The sequence below is a fragment of the Manis javanica genome, chromosome 2, assembly GCF_040802235.1.
Source record: "Manis javanica isolate MJ-LG chromosome 2, MJ_LKY, whole genome shotgun sequence".
NCBI lineage: Eukaryota > Metazoa > Chordata > Mammalia > Pholidota > Manidae > Manis > Manis javanica.
Genome location: NC_133157.1, coordinates 108,733,221 through 108,758,818, shown reverse-complemented (window position 1 = coordinate 108,758,818; position 25,598 = coordinate 108,733,221). Strand labels below are relative to the sequence as shown.

Here is a 25,598-nt window from a genome sequence, read left to right as displayed (position 1 = left end):
CATGCATTGTTTTCCTAATTTCATTTAGTTCTCTATGTGTTTTGTAGTTCACTAAAACTTCTTTCAGAGGATCATTTTGAATCCTGTCTGATGGCTCACAGATCCCCAGTTCTGTAGGTCAGTTACTGGAGCCTTGTCAGTCCGCTTTGGCAGTGTCAAGTTCACCCACATTTTTGTGACTCTTGATTCAACCTTGGTATCTGTGCATTTGAGTAAGTGGACTCCTTTCCCAGAGCTTACAGCCTCACTTAGGCAGAGGCAGCTCTTCCCCAGTCAGCTCATTTTGGGTCTCTGGATTTATCTGCTGGTAATATTCTTGAACAGATGGGCCTGCTCTCAGGGTCTGGTTTTGCGTGAGGACACTGACCAAACCCTGAGGCTCCTATCTGGAAGCAGTTGGCTAGGACTGCGGGCTTAGTTCTCTGCCCATGAATGGGTGTAGGATGGGCCCCAGAGTTGCCTGGGTTCTCTGGTCAGGCTTACTAGATAGTCAGTATCAGCTACCATACCCAGCAGTACGTGGAGCTCTGAATCAGCTTCCCCACCCTGGTGGGACAGCAGAATGGGCTCCAGGGCCTGCACAGCTCATTATTTAGGGACCCTAACTGAGCAAGACTATGCACTCTATTTCCTGGCCAGGCAGCACTGTGAGTTTTGCTTTGCAGATGGGAAGCCACAGGCTGGGCTCTCTGTTCAAATGTTATTGTATGCAGTGCTGTTGGACAGGCTTGGCAGCTTGCTGGTTGCCTTGTTGGACTTCTGGTCTGGCTGAAGGCTATATTCAGCAATGAGCAGGGCTACAAATTAGTTTGCCTGTTCAGGTGGAGCAGGAGAGACCGGTAAGGCTCTTTGTGGTCTTGACTCAAACCAGCCCATACCACAAGTTCCCTCTCTGAATGGGGTCACTTAGACTTGCTCTCCAAATTATCAGCTTTGCCTGCTAGACCCCTTGCTCAGATTGCTGGGCTTTCCAGGTATTCTGGCCAGGCTTTCTGGTCAGGTGATACCCAAAGTTATCCTTAGTAGTGGTTAGAGCTATGAATTAGCTCCCTTACCTGGGCAGGATTGGAACGGGTCCGGGAGTAGGGGTGGGCAGCACCAGTCAGCCTCTCTGGGAACAGTCAGGCGCCCTGGGTGGAAGGGGCCGGGAGCTACACTGCATTGTGGGTAGGGCTAAAAATTAGTTCCCCTGCTTGGGCAGATTCAGGGAACTGACTCAAACATGGCAGGGCTTTCTGTTGTCTTGACTCAAGCCAACCATCCCCCAAGACTTGCTCTGGATGATCAGTTCTGCCTGCTGTAATCTCTGAGCATTACTGCACTACACAGCCTCCAGGTGTCTGGCCAGACTTCCTAGTCAGGTGGCTTGGAGCCACACTTAGCAGTGGGCAGTGCTGTAAAGTAGCTCCACTACTTAAGCAGGGGTGGAACAGCCTCCAGGCGTGGCCAGCCTGTCCCCTGCGGAGTTCTCTGGTCAGACCGGACAGCTGACTTGCCTCTGCAGGCGAGCAGAGTTACTGGTTGGAACCACTGCTTGGGCTTTGCAGGTAGGAACCCATCTGCTGAAATCTGTGCACTGGTTATTGGAAGACCCTCCCTGTGTCTCCAGCACAGATTCCCAGAGACTGAACCCCACAGATTGCTCTGCAATCCCCATGGGGTAGAACTGGAGCTGGGGTTCCTCTGAAGTGACTCACAGTGCTGGGCAGGGGCTGGCTGGCCACCCTGGGCTCTCTTTTCCCACCCAAGGAACTGGAGGCTTGGGAGGCTTCTCTGTATGATGCTGTGCTGGCCTGTGCGAGGGGTGTGTGCCGCTGCAGCTCTGACCCTTAGTGCAGACTGCCTTGGCCTCGGGGGTGCAGGAGGTGCTTCAGCCTCACCCCTGTGCTCTAGAAGTCTCTGGTATCTCATTCTTGAATAGTTGTTAGTTTGGCTTGTGAGGGAGCAAAGTCAGCAAGGACGTGAGCAGCCATAGCGGTGGTGCCACTGGCACTTCTTTAGAGAGGATGCAGGCCCCGAAGGCGCCTTGGGGCCGGTGTACCCCAGCAGTCCTTGGGTGCATTGTGGAACATCAGTATGACTTGTCTGGGCATCTCAAACTGTACTTAGGAGGAGACTTGGCACAACTGGAAGTTCTTTGCAGAGCAGAGCAGCCTGTGTTCAACTCTTAGGTAATTGTTAGAGAAAGAGCATACTCTGAACGCTGCCATGGTGCAAAGAGCAAAATAATGACAATGCAGATAAAAGGAAAACAAATTCCAGACGAGATAAAGAATTATATATAGCACACTAATAAGGTAGTATTAACACTGCTTGGTAGAGGTTAAATTCCTCCAGTTTATATAGTTAGCTTTAACCAGAGGCATTTAAACAAGAGAGAAACCAAACCCTGTTGGGTGGGTCTTGGGTCTTGGTGTGCATCAGTCACCTGTGGTGTTTGCAGATGCTCAGCTTGTACTACACCTACTAACCCAGATTATACTCATCTGTGTGATTTGCTCCCAGTAATTAAAAAATTGAATAGACAAGGAAAACTGGATCTAGGCTTTTAACTAAATATTAAGAAATTAAGTTTAGTTTCCTGAAAAGACCTCCTTTTTTATATATAAATGGAAAATATCTGATTCTGGAGAGTCTTGTCTCACCCAGAGCTAAGCAATATGATAGACTCATCAAGTCCCTCCTCACTTACGCTCTCTCCAAGTAATCAACTCCAGACACATTGTTACTTGGCTATGCAGTTTTTATTTCTTAAAAAATATGCCATTTAGCTTGGCTGTTTACCGGTACTCGTATCCCGGTGTAACTACGCCTGAGGCGCCGTGCAGCCCCACCCCTCCGGGCCTGAGCCAGCCGCCCTGCTCTGGGCTGCGGGCCGTGGCTCCCTGTCATTGCTCCCTTGCTCTGAGAAGTTCGAGCTGCTCCTGCTGTTCACTGCCGGGCACCGACCCTTGGAAGCATATGCTCTGCATGGAAAATGGGTTTCCATCAGCCGGGTCTTATCTGGACTCTGTGCTTAAGTCCTCTGCATGTGTGATAGCAGTGCAGTGGGTCAAGAGCGAGCACGGGGAACGAATGCCAAGAAAAACAAGTTGCCAAGTTTTCTTAAGCCCTCTTATCAACCAAGCAGAAGACAGGGCGCTCCCTGCAGCTGGACTCCCCCCACACAGGCCCTTGGAGCTGTGGTCACAAGGTGCCTTACAGTGAAATGTAGTTTTGCTTTTAAAAATGGAAAATGGGGTTTTGTTTTGACCTTTAGACCTCTCAGTTAATCTTAGTTTTACTAAAAGGAAACATATAAATTAAACGAGGCCTTTCAAAATGAAGTCTTCACGAACTTTTGTAAACAATAAAAAATTTTTACCTTGTTGAAAATTCATGCCAACTGTTACCCCCTGTGTAGTCCTATTCCTTGCCTTATTGGCATCAAAAGAAAGGTCCCCGTCATGGTGATAGCCAATGCTTACAGTGCTGTTAGCGCAGCCGAGATGTTTGTGAAGGGAGTTCCCTCTGTGGTTTTGGCTGCTGCTCAGGTTGGTGGGTCTGTGGAAGGGGCGGACCCCGGGGTGGGGTGGACGGTGCTGTGCATGGATCCTTGCAAATCCCTCTGGCTGCCTGGGGCCCAGTGTCCAGCCCTGGACTGTAGGACAGGCAGACTGTCAGGGAGCTGAAACACTGTGCCAGCATTCATATGTATTTTTAAATTACAAAAGCTAGGACTATTTGTTAAAAAACTTGAAAATTTGAAAACTAAAAAGAAGAAAGAAACCTCCTGTTACATCATCCTGCTGGCAATTGTTACATTAAATCTGCATCTCTCTCATTGTCCTGTGTCTTTTCTCGTGCACTTCTCCTGCATAGTTGGATTGCAGCATACACCTGATCTTGTAGCCTGCTTTCATCACTTAAATAAAAAGTGACAAACACTTGAAAGATTTCAGAAATTGAATTTTGTGTTTGCTGTAACCCCGGGATTTTCTAGGCTAGATGTGCAGTTTCCCCTGTCTGGACCTGTCACGTCCTGTTCATCGGGTGTCACACATTTTTATATGAGAATATGCTCTCCACCTGCAAAGGGTGTGTTTTGATGACCAGTTTCTTGGGCCCTGAGCTTGAAACCCTCATTAGCAAATCCGGAAGGAAAGCCAATGCTTTTGGCCAAGGCTACCTCCTGACACAGGGTAAGGCTCTGCTGAGGCCCAGGGGGTGCAGGCGCGGGTTCACTGGCAGGGCCACAGCTGGAGCTGCACCAGTGCATGGCCCTTCTGTTTACGGGCGCGGGTCTCCAGGAGCTGGGAGAGCAAAGGCAGGGCCGAGAGAAACAGCCCATGGGAACGAGAGGCTTTGGGCAGGAGGGCATGTGCTTTCCACATGTCCTGAATGGGCCCAGCATGTGAGGTGGGAACGTGCTGTGGTTTGCAGGAAGGGGCTCCTGATTGCAATGGAGGGGCAGTTTCTGCAGTCGTGGTTACAGAGGCGTGGTGAGGGAGGCAGCCCGGAGCCTGCAGGTGCAAGGAAGAGGTGGGTGTGAGGAGGGTGCAGACCTCTGATCTGGGCACCGTAGCAGCAGCCCTGGGCCAGCTGATGCCTCCTTCTCAGCATTGTCTTCACTGGAAATTCCCAAACCCATGAGCAGTTTCAAGTGGCTTGAGCTCAGGTGTTGTTCATAGTACCTGATACTTGTGATTTCTTCGAGTTGAAGCCCTCTGGTGGGTGAGGGGGAACTGCAGTGCCCTCACCCCTGCTAACCTGCCCTGGCAGATGGGGCCCACAGGGAGCCGGGGGATGCACTGTGTCTCAGTCACCCTCCATGCATCCTTGTGAGGTGTGATTTGTTTTACCACTTTACTGGCGAGGGAACTGAAGCTGGGAGGGGCCATGCTGCCACGTAACTGCCAAAGGACAAATCAGCACAAATTAGAGCGACACCTGTGGCAAGCGAGGTGGGGTGTGTGTGGAGGACAATCCAAGCACAGGCCCGGCGCGCCTCCACTGGGAACGGCAGGCAAGGCTGCCCCAGGCTGGGTGTGCCCGTGTGTCCAGCCTCGTGGGGCCCAGACACACGTGTCTTGAGGACTGTGCCTCTCCAGGCCACCCTGTGGCCAAGCCGAGACCTGGAGGCGGCCAGCACGCAGGCTGTGCTGTGGGCCCCGCTCGACCCCTACGGGGCCAGCAGGCTGCCAGCGGGAGGGTGGGGAGGGCCTGGGGGCCACAGGTGGGTGCCGGATGCCCGGGAGCGTGGGGAGTCTGCTCGCACAGGTGCCAGGAGGGCAGCCCCCGAGGCACCAGGAGCTGGTGGACATGGAGCCTCTGAGGAGGGACCAGGGGGGCGGCCTGCCTCACTTGGTCCTGTGCACCTCATTCCAGAAAATCTTGAGGCTACAGAAGATGAGCGACAACAATGCCCACCGAATGTCAGTTTCTGTAAATAAAACCTGAAAATGCCTCTTGGATCCAGCAGCATTGGGTGACACGAACAGAGGCAGTTTGGTGGCATGGAGTGGGGTTCAGATGACAAGGGGGACTTGTACAGGCCTGCGCGGTGGGCCAGGGCTCTGAGCATGCAGCAAAGCTGCAACCAGCAGTAACAAGCATGGTCACCTCACGGCTGGGGCAGCCAGCCTGCAGCCTTGTGGTTTTGGTAACACCTTCTGAAGTTTAAAATTTTGAAAAGAAATTCACTTTAGCTGATTGAGTTAATTTGGTTTCCCTCAAATTGTGGTTGATGCATCTGGTGTTTTTCACTTGGCTCACTTAACAAGCAGACGGATTAATTAGGATACTTTGCATTTTGGCACAGCCACTGTTCCTGTCGCAACAACCTTTCTGGTTCCCTGTCTATTCCCAGAGAAGCACGGGCAGGTGAATACTGCAGCGGAACTGGCCACGTACTCAGGGTTCGTTGAAGAAAATAATGTGTACATTTTTTCCACAAACCCTTGGCCTAGTGCAGTGGTTCCCCTCCTTGACGGACCACCCACCTGCTGGGCTTGCGGGAGCCTCTGGAGTGGCACTTGGACACAGGGTCCTGGGCAAACCCCTGAGCCCTTGATGGGTCCACAGTCCGCCTGGCCTCACCCACCTTGGGGGCTGTTCACCATCAGGCTGCCATTCTGTCCCTTCCTGGCACTGGCCGCCTTGGGGGTCCCTTCCTTCCTGGGCTCTTGCCTGAGGCCTCACAGCTTGTCACATCCTCATGGAAGAAATTCCTGTCGTGGGCCTGTGGATGGCCTGAGCTGGCATGGTGCTGGGGAGCCCCTTCCCAGCTGTCAGTCAGGTGAGGCTTCAACACTTTACTCACTGACATAAATTCTCAGTCTTATATCTTATTATGGGACTGAGCAAAGCTCTGCTGGCCCCAAAACGTCGAGTGGGCAGGACCATGACCTCATAAAACGCAGCTGGTCCTCCCTGGCCTATGGCTTCTCCCAGCCTGGCTACAGCTTAGGGTCCTGCCAGTTTCTTTACTTTCTTCTGACTTATGCCCTACATGTAACTCCTCTACTGAGTAGCCTTCTTTCTGCATTGCTGCAGCTCTGGTTTGGGTCTGACTCTGGAAACATGTGCAACCCAAGACCCAGAAAATGGCACCAAAATAGGCAGGGGGCACATGGCCAGGTCTGCAGCCCTTGCCCTGCTGCCCACTGGCTTTGCTCCCAAGAGAGGGCAGCTCACTGTGAACTGGCAGGCTTCCTTGCCAGCAGCTGTTGGGGGCTGTGTGGGCAGAGAATTTGAAACTGACAAGTCTCAGGATTAAAGCAAGGGCCGCTTCGCTGCAGAGGTCCTGTCCCAGGGCTGCCTTCCTGACCCCCTGGGCCAGAATCCTCTCCCCTTGCGTGAGGCTGCCCTGGCAAATACCTCCACATTCACTTCTTCAATTGCAGTTTTAACATAACAGGGTAGCTTTCATTTTAGCCGAAGAGAAGAATTCCAATAGGCTTGCTTCGGCCTAGTCTTCTGACTGGGGTTGAGCCCTGGTCAGGGGTGCAGAGCCAGCTACCCTCTGTGGCAGCAGGGTCTTCCTTTGTCAAACACATTGGAACCGAAATAAAATACCAAACTGTTTACCCCAAATATCTAAAATTTTACAAAATATTTCCTTTCGAGTAATGACAGAAAAAGAAAACATAACAGAGATTGTTCCTTTTCCTTTGTAACTCCAAATGCACAAAATAAAACATGACTCCCTCACTGCCACTCAAAACTTGGCCAATCCCACGCCATGAACTGGGGTTTCCTTTGCAGCTGTGCTAACGGAAGATGGGATTTGCTGACGTAGTAGCTGGGGGATGCTGACCGGGCATGAGCGCTCAGCTGGGCCTCTGGGTAGGTGGGAGCAGGTTTTCATTGGGTTCTTGTAGCACTCGAAGTGTGAGGGTCCAGCGTGGGCCCCCTGAGTCTGGCTTCTGGTCCCAGAGTCGTGGCACCCAGTGGAGGCTGTGGGAACCTGGAGGGAGGGGTCACCTCGGAAAAGCCACCACCGCCAGGCAGGAGTGGGGGCCGTGGGCCTTCACACCTGAGGCGATGCCACTTACTCCTCAGCCCCTTGTGTGGGGACCACTGCAGGGAGGGACTTTATAATTTAGGGCAGAGTAGCAAAATCTGTTTTCACCAAATGACTGAGCTTGACTTGTGTAAGTCACCACAGTTACCTGGGTCTCACCCAAAGCCTGGTCTCCAGATACAGCCTCTGGTCTGGAAGGAACAAGACCACACAGGCGGCCTTTGGCCAGGGTTGGGGACACCTGTGAACACCAGTGGCCAGAAGAGCCAGTTGCCCGAGACCTTGGTCAGGATAGACTCTGACTCAGGTATGTTTTCCTTGAACCCAGGGTGGGAGAGCTTCAGGATTAGCGCAACTCTCCATCCCTGGGGCTTTGTAGGTCAACAGCAAACACAGCGAATGTCTCTCTCTCAGCCAGCTGTCCTCTTGAGGAAGGTCGGAACCCCTCGGGCCCCCTAACAGCCCGTGTAACACAGTCCACCAGCATGTGTGGGGATGGGTGTGCACTGGACTGCCCCTTACGGCTTGGAACATGGAGCCACCCATGTGTGCAGAATATAACAGTTTAAACTATGCCATTTAAATTTTAGGAGAACACCTAACTGCTAAGACAACCTCAACAAATCGCCTACAGATGTTACCTAGGAATTAAATCATCATTTTAAAGGGATTAGTTCTCCACCTCCAAAGAGGTAGGTGGACTTGGATTTGGGGGTGAGCATGGCCTGTATCAAGAAAGAGCCCTTTGGCAAGAGGCATTTTCTAATTTGTCCAAAAACATTCACAGGGCAAAGCATATGATTTTTACTCTAAAACAGAGAAGGGCATGTGGAAACATACCAGCAAGAGCGTAACCCCACTGGCTCTGGCTGCCATTCCAGGCATATTATAAACAGCATCCCCTCCGGGGGTTGGGACTCAGCCACCACACAGGGCTTAGGAAGAGACAGGAGTGCAAGGCCACCTCAGTGGTTCCCACAAACATCACAGAAGCCCCTGATCATCTGGAAACCTAAGCAATGTGGTCTGCAAAGAACACCTCCCCACAACCCTGTTTCTAATAACACAGTGTGTAACGCACAGCCTCGCACCTCCTGTCTCCTGTGGAGGTGTTGACAGCACTGGCTGCTGGGCCAGAACCTTTCAACCAGCCAGGGGTTCTAACAGGATGAATCAGAATGTGTGAGTGGCTTTAAAAGTGGGTGCCATACATGGCTTAGAGAAATGGTGCTCCAGTGGAGAGAGTACACGTAAACAACTTAAGGATAAGAGACCCAGTTCTTGGGAAGCTGAGGGGAGGCCCCAAGGCCTGGTTCCCTCACAGGCCCCAGCCTGGCCACTAGCATGCCTGGGGGGCCCAAGGGTGGCACAGAGGATGCGCCCTGTGCCAGCCCAGTGCTTTCCACCCAACAGAAAGAGCTACTGTTCATTCTCTCGGGGAGCCACGTGGGGTGGGGACCTTGAAGAATCGGAAGGTCCAATCCTGTGCCTCAGGCCTCGCCATGCTCAAGGCCCAGACCTCCTTTGAAGCCTGAGAAGTCTGGACATTTTGCACAGCTTGGCCGCCGCTCTGCTCACTGCACCTGACTCCAGCTTTAAACCTGGCCCTTTCCTTAGACCACCCCTGAGGCAGGTGGTAGGGCTCAGGGCCAGGTAGCCAGTGACAGGGAGGCTGCTGCCTCCACATGAGGCAGCTCGCTAACAGGAAATAGCCGCCAAGAGTCTGAAGGGACTCAGAGCCCCTGCTCCCAAGCAGCAGAGCTGGGGCCTGGACCACTTTGGGTCAAAAGCCAAGTCCAAGGTTTTTCCTTGTGCCCCACTGGCCTCCATGAGCTGAATCCTGCAATGGAGGCCAATGACCTTTTTGGGTGAGAGACTCTTGGGGCACCAGTGACAGATGTGGACCCTCTCCCCCGAGAAAACTATACACCCCAGAGTCTACACATCCTTTGCAGGTGCCCTTGAGCCCTGGGAGTCCATATAGGACACTGAGGATGCCCCAGGCCACAGCTAGGAGCAGCCTGCAGGGGATGAGATGGGATGAGCCCAGTCAGCCATCAGCCCTGCTGTGTCAACAAGCCACTTAAAACGGTGGTGATGGGAAGCCTAGATGGTCAGATAGAAAAAGAGCATTATTTGTTTTCAACAAGCCAGGCGCATGTGCAGGGATAACAGGTTACCTAGTTATCCTCACAATAACGTACTGGGCAGCTACCATTATTCCCCAGTTTTGAGTTGAGGAATGGAGAAAATTCTGTGGTTTTTCACGTTCAGTCTTTCTGCTCATCAAAAATTTTCTGTTTTGAGAAAAATCCTGCATTGGGCTGAGTTTAGATGTACAGCGAAACAGGAATAATGATGGCTGTGAATTTTACATTGCTACTTCCCCTGTACATTCCCTGGACTCACCAAAACAGGCTCCCAGCCTCCTGCTGCCCTGCACTTCCCCTCTTTCCCTCCCCGCACTGCAGCCCACCCAGCAGTCCTGCTCCGAGACTGCCCTGTGCGGTGGCCGGGCCCGTGTGGCTGTGGCTCGTTACCGAAGGGCAGTGAGCTGCCAGGCCTGACTGATGCCTTGGCCCGCGGGCCTCTCCTGCCCGCTGCTGCCTGGCCCCTTGCTGCTGCCCGGAGCTGCTGCCCATGACTCAGTTCATGAAGATAAACGACTGTTTTTGTTTTACCTCTCAACTGCCCCTTTGGAGGCCCCCAAGGTGGGAGCCCGCACGAGGTCTTGATCAAGGAGGTGGTAGGGCTGAGGGCATCCTCCAAAGATCACAGTTTAAAGGGACAGTGGTAGCCGCTGCCACCAAACCCTCTCTCCAGGGAACTTGACCTCATTTCAATTCTTAGAGAAAAATGGTATCTTTGTGGGCCTTTTATCAAATCACATGCCCCAGTGTGCTCTGGGGATCTTAATGGCTGTCAAAGTCAGGCAATTTGCACTTAGCAGACCATTTCCAAGCCCTGAAACGACAGAGCTTTAAAAAGGCATGCTATCTGATGGTGAGAGGTAATAGAAATTAACAGTGTGACATCATGACCGAGTGATTGAACAAGAGGACCCAATTTCATCAGTTCCTAAAGCCTTTCCTGCATGTTTTCTGGAATCTCTGCCCATTGGGGATGCATTTCAACTAAACCCAAATTAGAGTTTATTGCCTGTGGCTTTGCTCATCTCCTCTGGTTTTCTTCTAGACACTAACTGTGGGGACCTCGCCTCCTCAGCACCTCGCTGCTGTCCCCCCGCAGGCTCTCCTCCTCCCGCTTCCAGGAACCGGCGCGCTCTGTGGTTGAAGAAACGTTTTCCTGACACATTAGATCCTCTGTGAGTTCCTTCAAAACTATGTATTTGCCTGGTTATTAGAAAACACTGCACTTTGTTCTCCAGGAAAGCAAACTTTGCTGTGATGAGAGAAAATAATTTGTAAAATACTCAAACCCTTTCTTTGCCTTTAACACAGTATTTGTTTAAACAACATAGCACAACATTTATTTTCACTTTATTATTATTTTTTTACTAAGGCACATGACGTATAGAAATACTGAGGTACAAAATTCAAATCTCTGCATAAGATTTTTAAAATAACTATTTTGGAAAATGAAGATGAACATCATCTTCCAGAATATTCAGGTTTTAGCTTGTTTTTTCTTTTGGACCAGTTCAACCAGCAACTTGTATCTAGTGATACAGTCTTCCTGTGGAAAGAGAAAAAGGTGAGGTTACTTCACCTGGAGGCCTGAGCTCTGTGGGCTAGGCCACCCAGCTGGGGGCGCTCTCCCCCTGCTCCCTGCAGCGCCTGCCTCTCATTTCCCAGGTGAGTCCCCTGGTCCCAGGCAGATGAGGCCAGGGGTGAGGGACAGGTCGTCAAGACTGTCAGCTTGTTAATTATCAGAATTACTTCACCATTTCGCTGTTCCATCACAGCGCGTCACTTCAGAGAAGCCTCGGTATTACAGTCGGGGTTTGCCTGTCCCTCCTGGCGGCTGGGCCTTCCTGGGCGGCAGTCAGCCCGGACCCTGGGACCGGCAGGGGTGAGCTGGGCTCTCCCACCTCAGCCTCAGCCCTCTGCCTGGCAGGCAGGCTAAGCAACTGCCCCTCCAGGGCTGCCGTAGGCGGACAGCGGGCGTTCATGCTCCTCTTCCTAGGATCTTGGCTGAGTGCTGTGATGAGGGTCCCTCCTAGTAGGTGCCTTTTCTACATCTCCAAAGGCTACTTGCCCTGGAGTTTTAAAAAATATCGCCTTTCCTTAATAGTTCTGCTGCCTGCCTGCGAGGCCAAGGCTCCTCCTTTGGGCCCAGAATCGCCAGCAGCTCACAGGCCGCTTGCAGGAAGTCCCCCCCACTGCAGGTGAGCCAGCAGGCGACCCCTCCTAGATCTGCGGCTAACATCCGGGCTCAAAGGGAACCCAGCAGAACAATAAAGGTGCTGCTCACGTCTGGTCGGAACAGGAGGTTTGCAAACCCTGAGGCAAGGAGGTTCTGACTATCTTAGGGACCCATAGTTTCGGCTCCAACATTTGAAGCCAGTGTCAATTCAATTCATCACACATGTAAATGCCTGTGTCCTGACAAACGTAGAGAAATTCAGGGAAAAAAAATTACTTGGCAAACCAGTTGGATAAGCTGGGAGAATGTGTTTCTCGAGTAGATCAACTGCTAATGGTTTATTTTTCTCCCCAGGAATTCTCAACTTCCACCATTTTAACGTAGGGGATAGATAACTAGACCTACACACCGTGGGACATTCATAGCCACAAGCTAGATTTTCCAACATAGAATTTCAATTAAAAAAAAAAAAGATGAAAATGTGCCCAGTGGCTACTGAGTGATGGGCACAGGCGGGGTAGCCGCGGGCCCTCTGATTTCTCAGCGTCCCTGGTGCTGCAGGAAAAAGGGGACAGCTATCAGGAGAGAAGCCCGGGCGGCTGGGTCGGAAAGCCCACACCGGGAAGCTCCAGGCCCTAACGCGCAGAGCCCGAAGGCAAAGACCGGGTTGAGGAGCTGGGTTCCCCCGGGGCCCTGCCATCCTGCCACGCCTCTGGTGTTTACTGAGAACTATCTGCAGAGGCCCTGAAGCCAACACGAAGAGCAATACACAGGCAGAAAAGTTAATTATAAAGGGTCAGGGCTAAGGGGGAAGACGAATCCTAAAGGTCATTCTGGGGCCCCCCCGACAGACCCTGGCTCCAGAGCTCAGTCCGCGGGAGCTGCCGACGCATGCCCTCCCCGCGGAGCCGGTGGGGGTGCCGCCACCCACCGCATCCGCTCACAGAGCCCCAAAGGGCCCGAGGTTTTGAGAAACTTCTCTCTGGTTCAGGGGAGCCCCCAGAGCGGGAGGTGCGCCGGCCTGTGCGCATGGTGATGGGGCACTGCCCGGCCACCCCTGCGCCTCTCAGACTGCCCAAGTAGCGCGAGGGCTCCCGAGGTTGGCAGGCTGTTGTCTGAAATGTATGTTCTCTACGTGGAATTTTCTCTGAGAGAACCCCACGGGTGTGTGCTGTCACACTTGGGCTCCTGCCTGGTGCGGGACGGAGCAGGGAGAGGGGGGCGCGCCGGGCCAGCCCCGTCTCCCCGCCTTACCCACCTTACTCCTGGAAGGGACGCATCTGGCGATCTTGTCCCAGCGGTCAGGGGATCCCCGTGGGTATTGCTGTAATGCCAGCTCTAGAAGTTTCTGCTGATTCTGAGTCCACGGCTCCTCGGCAGCACGAGTTCCCTCTTTTCTCTGGCTCTCCTCACCGCTGGATTCATTTTGTTCCGCCATATCAAAGTCCCTCTGCCTCCTTCCTCTGACCCTCTCCTGCGGCTCCAGCGGGGGCGCCGCCTCGGGCAGCCTGGCGCTCCGCCTGCGCGGCCGGCCCTCCGAGACCACGGCGCCCTGCGCGTCCGCGTCCTCCGCCTGCGGGTGCCCCGCGCCCTGCGCATCCTCCGCCTGCTCCGCGGCCTCCCGCTGGGCGAGGAAGCCATCTGACAAGGCCTTGCTGGTCCTGGAATTCCAGGCCGTGGACTTGAGCTCGGAGAGTCTCACCAAACCTGGGGAAGGGGGACATCACAGGCATGAAGGGCAAGCGGTTCAGGTGAAAGGTGCAGCGGCGGCTGCGGGGCTTCACTTAACCCGCAATTCCAGAAAGGCAGGCGCTCCTATTCCAACTTTCCAGAGGAGGAAATTAGGTCTCAGAAAACAGCAGGGGTGGGATTTGAACCCAGTTCTTTCTGATGTCATCTTCGTCCTCTTATACCCACTCTGAGGAATAGTGGGTATAAACAGCATCAGAGGCGATCAAAGAATGCAAAAAATCTTTGGGAAGGAATAAAACCTGATACCGTGGAGGTAAGGGGCTGGGCTTCGCAATCCTGGGCCACCCTTACGGATAAGCATAACTAGAGCGAATTCCTAGGTGGGCGAGCCACCAACAAGGAGGATGCTCTCTGCTCTGCTCGAAGCTGCTTCTGCTGCACCCACTGTCCCCCACCAGGCCTCATCCAACAAGGGGGACGAATGCCAACACTCAGCCCCAGGGGCATCCCCCTGGCCTGGACATGTAGCCCCCCCCCCACCCCCCCCACCCCGCCAGTGCCCATCCAGTCCAGGCCGGTTCACTGCTCACACCACACTGCCTTTTCAAGAGGACGTTTTTGGAAATGTCTTGGAGGCAGGCTTCGTCCACATAATACCTCCCTGCCTGTTTCTGACTCCACACCCTGCCAAATAACCTTACTGGGAGAAAAGGAATCTGGAAGGCCCCCTTCCCTACACCTTGCCGAATCTGTGCCAACTTTTCCCTGGGGATGACTTTCTGGGATCTGTTTGCTGGCCCCTGGCTTGCTCAGCAGGTTTACTCTCCCTAGGACCTGTGTTTACTTTAAGTAGGAAGGTTCAGTTTTTCTTCCTTCCTGGTTCCATACGAACAAGTATGGACTCTAACAAAAGTCCAGTTAGTATTGGCAACAGCTTTTGAGAAACAGATCCTTGGGAAAGCTGTTCTGAAGGACGGTGGTTGTGCTGGCGAGGGCTGGACAGTGCAGGGAAACCACACAGTGTGTCTGTGGTCAGCAGGCTGGCTTTGCCCTCCGTGTTTCCTGGTCCCCAATTCAGAGAACAAGGTTTTGGGACTTCTTGACACTTATTAAATACATTTTAGCACCCACTGTATGTGCAGGGCTGGACTGGCTAGTTAGTGTCTGTCATTCCACCCCTTTAGAGAGGTGACAAATAGAGTTCCCTGGGCAAGAGGGCTATGTCATCAGACTGAAAGAAGTTAGGAAAGGGGTTTATTTGGAAGAAAGCCCTCAGAGTTTGATGGGGTGAACTGGCGCTGACTCACCTGGGGGGCAGGTCACTGAATCCTTCAGCTGCTTGGCTTTGCTTGTCACCTGTTTCAAAATATAAAAGCAAAGGAAATCTTACTTTCCACATATTTCTTGTAGGTTAGATAACCTGGTTCAGGTTAGATAAACCTGGAACAGGTTTACTGAATCCTAGGTCAGGAAGGACCCTCAGTCATCAGTCTAACCCATTTATTTAACCAACAAGGAAATTGAAGACCAGAGAGATTAAATGACTTGCATCAAAATATCCATCTACTCAGGGGCAGTCAGAACCAGAACTCAGATCACTGGACGACTTCCTGCTCAACAACAGCGCCATTACACTGGGCTGTCTCTTAAAATATACCATACTAACAGGTCATGCTTTTTAGTTAGAATTCCTGAAAGACAGTGTGGGTAAAATTGAAACATTTCCAGAATTTCTCGCCTGGCTTTGGTGCATCTGCATATCAACAGGCATTCACATGTGTAAACAAGTAGGCTTTAGTGCTTTTGCATCTTTCCTCAGGGGTGGAGAAGTTCATCTCCATATCAATGGGTGATTACCTGGACAACAGAGGGCTTATCTGTACCGGAGAGGTGAGGGGAGGGCCCATGTGGTTGCTGCTTGAGCAGAGAAGAAAGATCGCCTGGGACTGCAGTTTGTGAGCAATAAATGGGTTTTAAACTTTATTTCTCCCTTTGACTGATTTTGGTTTTTAGGGGTATTTTGCCCTGGGATTTCCTTTCCCCGGACTTAACAGACAGTATTTTTCTTCACTGGAGAATATTATACCAATGGGTGGTATAAACAGCGGGGAAACTTACTCTTAAGCTAATGATGTTATAATATAGAAGTCTGCCTTTTCTTTGCATCCTAGATAGAAAGAAACTCTTAGGAACATGTAAGATCGACGTGAGAGGGAGAATGTCCTGGTGAAGCAGGTGGCCGGGCCCGAGAAGCATGAGACATTCACATGTGAGTCTGCATCTACAGAGACAATTCTGTTTTGTGGCAATTATTTTTTTCTCTGCATAAATGGTATCATATTGCATGTCTCATTCTATAACTTGCTTTTTTCATTTAACAATGTTGTGGAGATCTACATAGAGATCTCCCTTTTAAAAATTAACATAAAACTTACATAGAGGGGAATTTACAGATTTTAAATGTACAATCCAATGAGTTTTGACCCCCCCCTCAAAAAGCACCCATATAACCAAGATTCTAATAAAATCACAGAACATCCCCAATTTCCTCAGAAAGTGCCTTTGTGCCCCTAGATCAGTCTCCACTATGCTATAGAGAAAACAACTGTTCTAATTTCTATTATATATAAAATTTTAAATATGGGGTTAAAATTAGTTAAAAACATTAAAAAAGTAGTTAATTGTCTCAATGCATTTACCCGTAAGCCATCTTTTCATCACTTATTTGAAATGTAAACTTCATTAAAATTACATTCCATTGTGTATGTGGGTGAGTTTTCTATACTTTGTATTGTATCTTATTAATCCACGTGTATCCTTGAGTCAGTATTTCATTGCTTTAATGAAATTTGGAAGCAAAACTTCAGAAAGCATGATTGTTAAGGACTCAGGCAGATCTGCTATTCAGTCTTGGTTCCACCTATTAGCTGGGCACCCTTGAGCAATTTCCAATCCTTTCTCTGTCTCATGCATTACCCTCTGTAATATGTGGAGAATATAAACACCATTTGCCTATTGGGGATGGGTTAGCTTGAAATAAGCTCTTTGCATGCTATCTCACAAACATTAAAGACAGTAAATACTGCCTATTACAGTTGACATGGAGATTTGATTTCCATTCCTACAAAGAGCAAAATTAGAGAAAATAAAGTTGCTTAGAAATACTCCTCCGAGCTCTTCCCTACCTTCCCTCTTTTCCTCCAGATGACTTCGTATTTTACAGAAAAAAAGAAAATGGAAGTTATCCATAAGCTTGACTTTCACTCAAAATTTGATAACTTTACTATATGTCTGCCCATCTCCTCTCCCAACTTAAGGAAATAAATTGTCTTCCTTCCTCCTGAATCTTCACAGAACTATGCTCTATCAATTTCCTTTGCCTTCGTCTGCAGTGTCTCCCTCCATCACAGATGCACCTCCAATCCTTCAAACTGAGCTCAAGTGGTCTCTGCTCTAAGAGACTATCTTCCCTTGAGTTGTCTTTTCTATTCCACTTGGCATCTCTGAATGTTCCTTCACTGGCCCTTCCTATGTACTACTGCCTCTGGTCCCCAGTATATAATGTTCTTTAACATTCTGTTCTTGCCAACCGCGTGTTCTTTCTGTTTTCTTCTTTGGTGTCTCATATGACCTTGGTTCAGTTAATACCTTAGAAAAGAAATGATTAACCTGTATCTTGGGCCTTGACCTTCACCATGGAATGCTAGTCTCACAGAAACTGGCCATATAATGGTGGGTCACCAGATCTGAAAAGGCCTTTATCTATGTAACAATAAGCTTTCTATGTACCAGGCATTGTTCTAAATAAGATATTGTGTGTACAATGAATAATACATCCAAGATCAAAAGGCTAGCGAGTAGCTGAGCCCAAGCAAGTCAGGCTCTGGAATCTCTGCTCTCAATCATGAAAACAGTGTCTTTCAAATCCAACTCTGATTGCACAGATGGAGAAATGGGCCAAGTTCTCCTGCTCTGCTATGTGGTGTCTCTCAATAACTGCTACTAAATTTCTATTCAGAGGTTGCCTGGTTCCTCAAAACAAATCCCAATCTAAACCCTGCTTCTTCCTTTTCCCAATAGCACTATCATCTGAGTCACTGTGGTTCAAAACCCGAGTCGATTGATTTTTGGATTTTTCTCCTTCCCCAACTAGCTGCTTATCCTTCTCATTACCAATTGTCTGATCCCTTCTCTCTTGATTTCCACCACTTGTACTGGTCCTTCATTCTCAACTGACTGAACTAATATGACAGCCTCCTACCTGGTCTCCCATCTACTTATTAATATTTCTTCTAGAATAACATCCCCAAGACAGAGTTCTGATCAAATACATTTGGTAACTTATCACTGACTATATATATAATAAAGTGTTCAATTCTTAAACAACTGTCAAATTCATAAGTTCCATGCAAGGAACTCCACAATCTGATCTACTCTTTCCTGTACGGATCCTTCCTTTCAGCAGAACTGATTAATACTCCCCAAGATAGTCAGAAATTGCCTACCCTGTGCTTTTTGCCCATTGCTAACATTGTCTGAAATGATTTTCCTTTCTTCATTCAATGTCTCCTTACATGTCTCTAGAGCCAAGCTGTCCTTACAGGCGCTCACATGTGGCCTTCTTCTTGCAGATGGCTTGATGCCTGCGACCAGCGCTGTCACTGGGGACAGCAGACCCCTCCTCTGTTTCTACTGTATTTTTTAATATTTTATTTTTTACATGATCATACAATAAGATTACCTTTTTTCTCTTGTATAGTTCTATGAATTTTAACACATTTGTATTTATGTAACTATCACCACACATAGGGTATACAGTAATTTTTATTTTCTGCATCTCTTCTAACAAAATATTTTTGTGATTATTCCAGAATAGTACTGTTTTTTTTCTTTTTTAAACGCTTAACTGAGATAAAGTTCACATACCATGTAATTCACCCATCTAAAGTGTACAATTCGATGGCTTTTAATATATTTAGATATGTGCAACCACCATCATGGCCAACTTTAGAATATTTTTGTCACCTCCAAGCCCCTCCACACCCCTACCCTGTAGCTATTATCCTGTGTCCTCCACCTTCCATCCTCCACCCCACCAAGCAGTAAGAACCATGAATCGACGTTCTCTATGAATTTCCACATCCTAGACTTCCATATATATGAATGGGATCACACAGTATGTGGATTTCTGTGATTGCCTTCTTTCTCTTAGGAAAATGTTTTCTGGGTTGACCCAAGTTGTAGTATCTATCAGTACTCCATTCCTTTTTGTTGCTGAATAATATTCCATTATATGGATATACCTCTTTTTGCTTATTCATTCATCTGTTGATAAACATTTGTGCTGTTTGCATCTTCAATGAATAATTCTGCTATAAACATTTGTGTATATGTTTTGTGTGCATACATTTTCATTTATCTTAGGTATATACCTTAGAGTGGAATTGCTGAGCCATACAGTAACACTGTTTGAACTTCGAGGAACTTCTATACTGTTCTTCAATATGACTGCACCATTTTACATTCACACCAGCAGTGAATGGGGCTTCTGATTTCTTTACATCTTTGTTAACACTTGTTATTATCCAACTTTTTGATTCAAGTCATGCTAGTAGGTGTGAAGTGGTACCTTGCAGTTTTGATTTGTGTTTCCCTATGATTAATGATACTGAGCATTTTTAAAAATTGAAGTATCATTGATACACAATCTTACATTGGTTTCAAGTACACAACACAGTGGTTCAACAGTTACCCATATTATTAAATCCTCACCCCTACTAGTGCGGTTACTATCTATTAATGTAGGAAGATGTTACAGAATCACTGGCTATATTTTCCATGCTGTACTACAACCCCATTACCACCTTATATTATGATTGAGAATTTTTGTGCCCTTTCATCCCCCTATCCACCCTAACCCCTCCCTCATGGTAACCACCAGTTATTTCTCAGTGTCTATGAGTCTACTGCTGTTTTGTTCATTTTGTTTTGTTTTTACGTTCCACAAATAAGTGAAATCATACGGTATTTGTCTTTCTCTACCTGGTGTATTTCACTGAGCATAATACCCTTCAGGTCCATTCATGTTGCAAAAGGCAGGATTTCTCTCTTTTATTTTTATGGCTGAACATTCCATTGTCTATATTCCACTTCTTTATCCATTCATCTATTGATGGACACTTAGGTTGCTTCCATATCTTGACTATTGTAAACAGTGTGGCAATAAACATAGGGGTGCATATGTCTTTTCAGATCAGGGATTTTGTTTTCTTCAGGTACATTCCTGGAAGTGGAATTGCTGGGTGGAATGGTATTTCTATTTTTAGTTTTTTTGAAGAACCTCCATACTGCTTTTCACAGTGGCTGCACAAATTGACGTTCCCACCAGCAGTGTAGGAGGGTTCCCTTTTCTCCACATCCTAACACTTGTTATTTCTTGTCTTTTGGATGCTGGCTGTTCTAGCTGCTGTGAGGTGATACCTCATTGTGGTTTTGATTTGCATTTCCCTGATGATTAGCGATGTGGAGCATCTTTTCATGTGCCTGTTGGCCATCTGTGATTCTTCTTTGGAAAAATGTCTGTTCATATCCTCCACCCATTTTTTAATTGGGTCATTTGTTTTTTGGGTGTTGCAGTATATGAGTTCTTTATATATTTTGGATGTTAACTCCTTATCAGATAAATCATTTATGAACATGTTCTCCTATACTGTAGGATGCCTTTTTGTTCTTCTAATGGTGTCCTTTGCTGTACAGAAGCTGTTCATGTAGTTCCCCCTTGTTTATTTTTTATTTTGTTTTTCTTGCCTGAGAAGATGTGTCCAGGATACTGAGCACTTTTTCATGTGTTTGTTGGCCATATGTATATCTTCTTTGGAGAAATGTCTATTCAGATCCCTTGTCCATTTTTTACTTGGGGGATTTCTCTTTTTTATTATTGAGTTATAAAGTGCTCTTTATATACTCTGAATACATGTCTTTTAACGACAGATAATTTGCAAATATTTTCTCTCATTCTGAGAGTTGTCTTTTCTCTTTCTAAATGTTATCCTGTGAAGCACAAAAGTTTTTAATTTTGATGGGGTCCAATTAGTTTTTTTTCTGTTTTGGTTGATTGTACTTTTAGTGTCTTATGTAAGAATCCTTTGCAAAATTCAAGGTCATGAGATTACCTTTCAGTTTTCTTCTAAGAGTTTTATACTTTAAACTCTTACAATTAGGGGAATGTTGCCATCTTGACAATATTGTCTTCTGATCCATGAACGGGATATTTTTCCATTTATTTGATCTTTAATTTCTTTCAAAAATGTTTTGCAATTTTCAGTGTTAAAGTTTGTACGTCTTTGTTAAATTTATCCCTAAGCATTTTTTTTTTTGATATTGTGAATGAAATTTTTTGTTACTATCATTTTCAGATTCATTGTTAAGTATACAAAAACAAAATTGAACTAATTTATTCCAGTAGTTTCTTAGTGAATTCCTTAGGATTTTGTACATATAAGGTCATGTAATCTGCAAATAGGGTCGGTTTACTTCTTCCTTTTCAGTCTTACTTCCTTTTCTCATCTAACTGACCTGGCTAGAATCTCCGGTACAGTGTTGAATAGAAATGGTGAGAGTAGACATTCTTATATTGTTCCTGATTTTAACAGGAAAAAACCCCTTTTCACCGGTAAGCATGATGTTAACTGTGGGTTTTTAGTAGATGCTCTATATCTGGCTGAGACACTTCCCTTTTATTCCGGACTTGTTGAGTGTTTTTATCATGCAAGGGTGTTGGATGTTGTCATGTCTCCATTGGGATGATCTTGCATTTTTGTTTTTTATTCTATTGAAATGATGTATTTACTTAACTGATTTTCATCTGTTCAATCAATTTTGCATTCTTGGGTTAAATACTACTTCATCAGGGTGTACAGCTACTTTTATAAGTTGGATTCAGTTTGCTGTGTTCTGCTGAGGATTTTAGCATCCATGTTCACAAGAAATATTAGTTTGCAGTTTTCCTGTCTTTGGTTTGGCATCAGGTTAGTACTGGATTCATAAAATGACTTGAGAAGTATTCACCTTCTATTATTTTTTTGGAAGACTTTGTGCAGTACTGGTATTAATTCTTTTTTAAGTGTTTGGTAGAATCAGGGGTAAAGCCATCTCAGCCTGGGTTTTCCTTTGTGGGTGGGTTTTTATTGCTAATTCAATCTCTATGCTTGTTGTAGGTCTCCTTTGGTTGTCTATTTCTTCTTGATTCAGTTTTAATAGTTTGTCTTTCTAGGAATTTGTACATTTCATCTTTATTTATGGATATCTAATTTCTTGGCATACACTTGTTCCCAGGCATTGCATTCCTTTACAGTCCTTTTTACTTATATAAGGTTGTTGTTAATGTCCTTCTTAAAATTTAAGCAATTTGTCTTTTTTTTTCTTTCTCTTGGTCAATCTAGCTAAATGTTTGTCAATTTTATTGATATTCCAAAGAATTATTGTTTAGAATTCATTGATTTTTCTCTATTGCTCTTCTAGTCTCTATTTAATTAATCACTGCTCTAGTTTTTATTAATTCCTTTCTTCTGCTTGCATTAAGTGTAGTTTGTTATCCTTTTTCCATTGTTTGAAGGTAGGTTAGGTTACTGTGATCTTTTTTATTTTTTTATTTTTTTATTTTTATTTTTTTGAGAGGGCATCTCTCATTTATTGATCAAATGGTTGTTAACAACAATAAAATTCAGTATAGGGGGGTCAACGCTCAATGTACAATCATTAATCCATCTCAAGCCTAATTCTCGTCAGTCTCCAATCTTCTGAAGCATAACGAACAAGTTCTTACATGGTGAACGAATTCTTACATAGTGAATAAATTCTTACATGGTGAACAGTACAAGGGCATTCATCACAGAAATTTTCGGTTTTGATCATGCAATATGACCTATAAACAATCAGGTCAAATATGAATATTCGTTTGATTTTTGTACTTGATTTATATGTTGATCCCACATTTCTCCTATTGTTATTATTATTTTTATTTTTAATAAAATGCTGAAGTGGTAGGTAGATGCAAGATAAAGGTAGAAAACATAGTTTAGTGCTGTAAGAAGGCAAATGTAGATGATCAGATGATCAGGTGTGTGCCTATGGACCAAGTATTAATCCAGGCTAGATAGACAAGGGCAGCAAAACATCCATGGATGCAGAAGATTTCTCTCAAAGCAGGGGGGGTGAGGTTCTGAGCCTCACCTCTGTTGTGATCTTCTTTTTGAAAAAACGCATTTACAGCTATAAACTGCCCTCTGTGAAATACATTAGCTGCATTCCCTAAGTTTTGGTGTGTGTGTCTTCATTTTAATTCATCTTTAAGAATTTTTATTCCTCTGTGATTTCTTCCTTGACTCATTAATAAAAAAGCCTGCTGTTTCATTTAGATATATTTATTGATTTCACTCAATTTTTTTTTCCTGTTACTGATTTTTAAATTTTGTTCCTTTGGGATCAGAGTACACACTTTGTATTATTTTTAGCCTTTTAAACTTACTGAGGTTTGTCTGTTGGCCTTAGCATATGGTCTTTCCTGGAGTATGTTTCATGTGTACTTAAGTCTCAGTGTGACTGGGGAGGGTGCCTGTTCTCCACAAGCAAAAGGAGTCTAAGCCTCCCAGAGCACTCCAGCTCTACCTGGTGCTCAATGCAATGCAGATTCATGTTCCCAGAGCAGATCTCCAGGGCCAGGTACGCAGGATTTCTGAGTGCTTATCCCCTCCCTGCTCCATTCCTCTCCCTCCAGCATGTGGGCTGGCATGGAGTAAGGGCTTAGGTCCCAGTTGTCATGGCTCTGCCACGTTACCCTTCTCTGGATGGCCTTCTCTTCTTCACCAGGTTTAAGAGGTCTGTTCTGCAGTCTCCAGGTTGTTTTCAGGGTTAGTTGTACTTGCTTCCTTGGTTTGTATGTGGGAGGAGGTTTCTGCCTTGCCTTCCTATTCCACCATCTTTTCCTGAAGCTCTTCCATGTGTACTTGAAAAGAACATATATTCTGTTGTTGTATGAAGTGTCTTAGAGATGCCTGTTAGGTCTAGTTCATTTATCAGATCACTCAATCTTCCTTGTTGATCTTCTGTCTAGCTGTTCTGTCCACTATAAAAGTAGGGGTATTTAAGTTTCCAACTACTATTGTTGAATCATCTATTTCTCTCTTCACTTATGTCAGTTATTGTTTAATGTATTTTGGTGCTCTGTTATTAGGTGGCAATGTTTATAATTGCTCTATTTTCCTGGATTGGCCCTGTACATTATCTTTAATAACTTTTTTGTTTTAAAGTCTATATTATATTAGGATAGCTACTCCAGCTTCCTTATGGTTGCCATTTGCATGATATTCCTTCTCCCATCCTTTAATTTGAATCTGGTGTGCCTCCTACAGACCACATATAGATGGATCATGATTTTTTTATCCTGTCTGAAAAATTTGTTTTGATTGGACTGTTTAATCCACTTAACATTTAATGTTACAGTAGATATAGATGGATTTATGTCTGTCATTTTACTTTTTGCTTTTCTGTGTTTTTTTTGGTTCCTCTCTTCCTCCACTATTGCTTTCTTTTGTATAAGTGATTATTTTCTAATGTAGCATTTTAATGTTTTTTCCTATAGTTTTTTGAGCCTTTTCAAAAGAGGTATACATCTTAATTTATGAGAGTCAGCTTCACATTTATACTAGCTTAATTCCAGTAATACAGAAAACATTACTTCTGTATAGCTCTATTCTCTTCCCCTGATACTGTGGTATGATCAGTATATATACTGTATCTTTTTATAAACCATACAATATATTGTTATAATTATTTTTCCATCAGTGTACAAGGGTTTCCTTTTCACATTTTCACCAGCATTTGTTATCTGTTTTTTTGATAATAGATACCCTTACAGATGTGAGGTGATATCTCATTGCGGTTTTGGTTTGTGTTTCCCTGATGATTAGTGATATTGAGCATCTTTTAATATACTGTTGGTCATTTATATATCTTCTTTGGAAAAATGTCTACTTAGGACATTAGCCCATTTAAAAAAAATTTTTATGCTACTGCATGAGTTCCATATATATATATATATACATATATATATATATATGTATATATATATATAAGGGATTTTAACCCTGTATTAGACATACAGTTTGCAAATGTTTTTTCCCATTCTACAGGTTTCCTTTCCATTTTGCTGATGGTGTCCTTGCTGTGCAGAAACTTTTTAATTTGATGTAGTTTCACTTGCTTATTTTTGCTTTTTTATGCCTTTGCGGAAAATCCAAAAGCCATCACCAAGACTGATGTCAAGGGGTTGACCCTTTATTTTCTTCTAGGAGTTTTACAGTTTAGGTTGTATATTCAATTTGTTAATGCATTCTGAATTATTGTTTATGGTAGAATATATGGGTCCAGTTTCATTCTTTTGGTTGTGGCTCGTCAGTGTTCCCAGCACCATTTTTTCTAAGGAGACTGTCCTTTCCCCACTGTGTATTTTTGGGTTTTTTGAAAATTAGTTGATCATATACATGATGTTTATTTCTGGCCTCTCTATTCTGTTCCATTGACCTAGGTGTCTGTTTTTAATGCCAGGACCTTACTGTTTTGATTGTCACAGCTTAGTTTGAAATAGGAGAGTGTGAAGTTACCAGCTTCATTTTTCTTTCTCAAGACTGCTTTAACTATTCTTTTGAGGCTCAATAGAAATTTTAGGATATTTTTTTTCCATTTCTGTGAAAAATGCCATTGGAAGTTTGATAGAGGTTATTTTGAATCTATAGATCACCTGAGTAGTATGGATGCATTAACAATATCAATTTTTCCAACCCATGAGCACAGAATACCTTTCCATTTATCTGCTTTCAATTTTTTAAAATCAATGTCTTATAGTTTTCAGTGTACAGATCTTTCATCTCCTTAAACTTACTCCTAGTATTTTATTCTTTTTGATGCTATTGTAAATGGAATTTTCTTAATTTCTCTTTCTGACAGTTTGTTGGTATATAGAAACACAGCTGATTTTATATATTGATTTTGTATTCTGCAACCTTACTGAAATAACTTA

General features: G+C 45.8%; 1 protein-coding gene and 1 long non-coding RNA gene across 2 annotated transcripts in view; one reads left to right on the top strand and one right to left on the bottom strand.

Annotated features, from left to right (window-relative positions):
• LOC140847789 (uncharacterized) lies at positions 1 to 22,202 on the top strand. Its single transcript, XR_012127973.1, has 3 exons — positions 1 to 1,547; positions 10,700 to 10,829; positions 15,694 to 22,202. It is a non-coding gene; the product is annotated as an uncharacterized lncRNA (long non-coding RNA).
• The window catches only part of DNAJC1 (DnaJ heat shock protein family (Hsp40) member C1), a 241,607-nt gene continuing 226,995 nt past the window's right edge, over positions 10,987 to 25,598 (bottom strand). The window contains exons 10-12 of the mRNA XM_037006008.2: positions 14,830 to 14,878; positions 13,089 to 13,537; positions 10,987 to 11,200 (exon numbers count right to left, since the gene is read on the bottom strand). Coding sequence (XP_036861903.2) covers positions 11,132 to 11,200; positions 13,089 to 13,537; positions 14,830 to 14,878 — 567 coding nt within the window. The 3' untranslated portion in view covers positions 10,987 to 11,131. The remainder of the gene's footprint in view (positions 11,201 to 13,088; positions 13,538 to 14,829; positions 14,879 to 25,598) is intronic.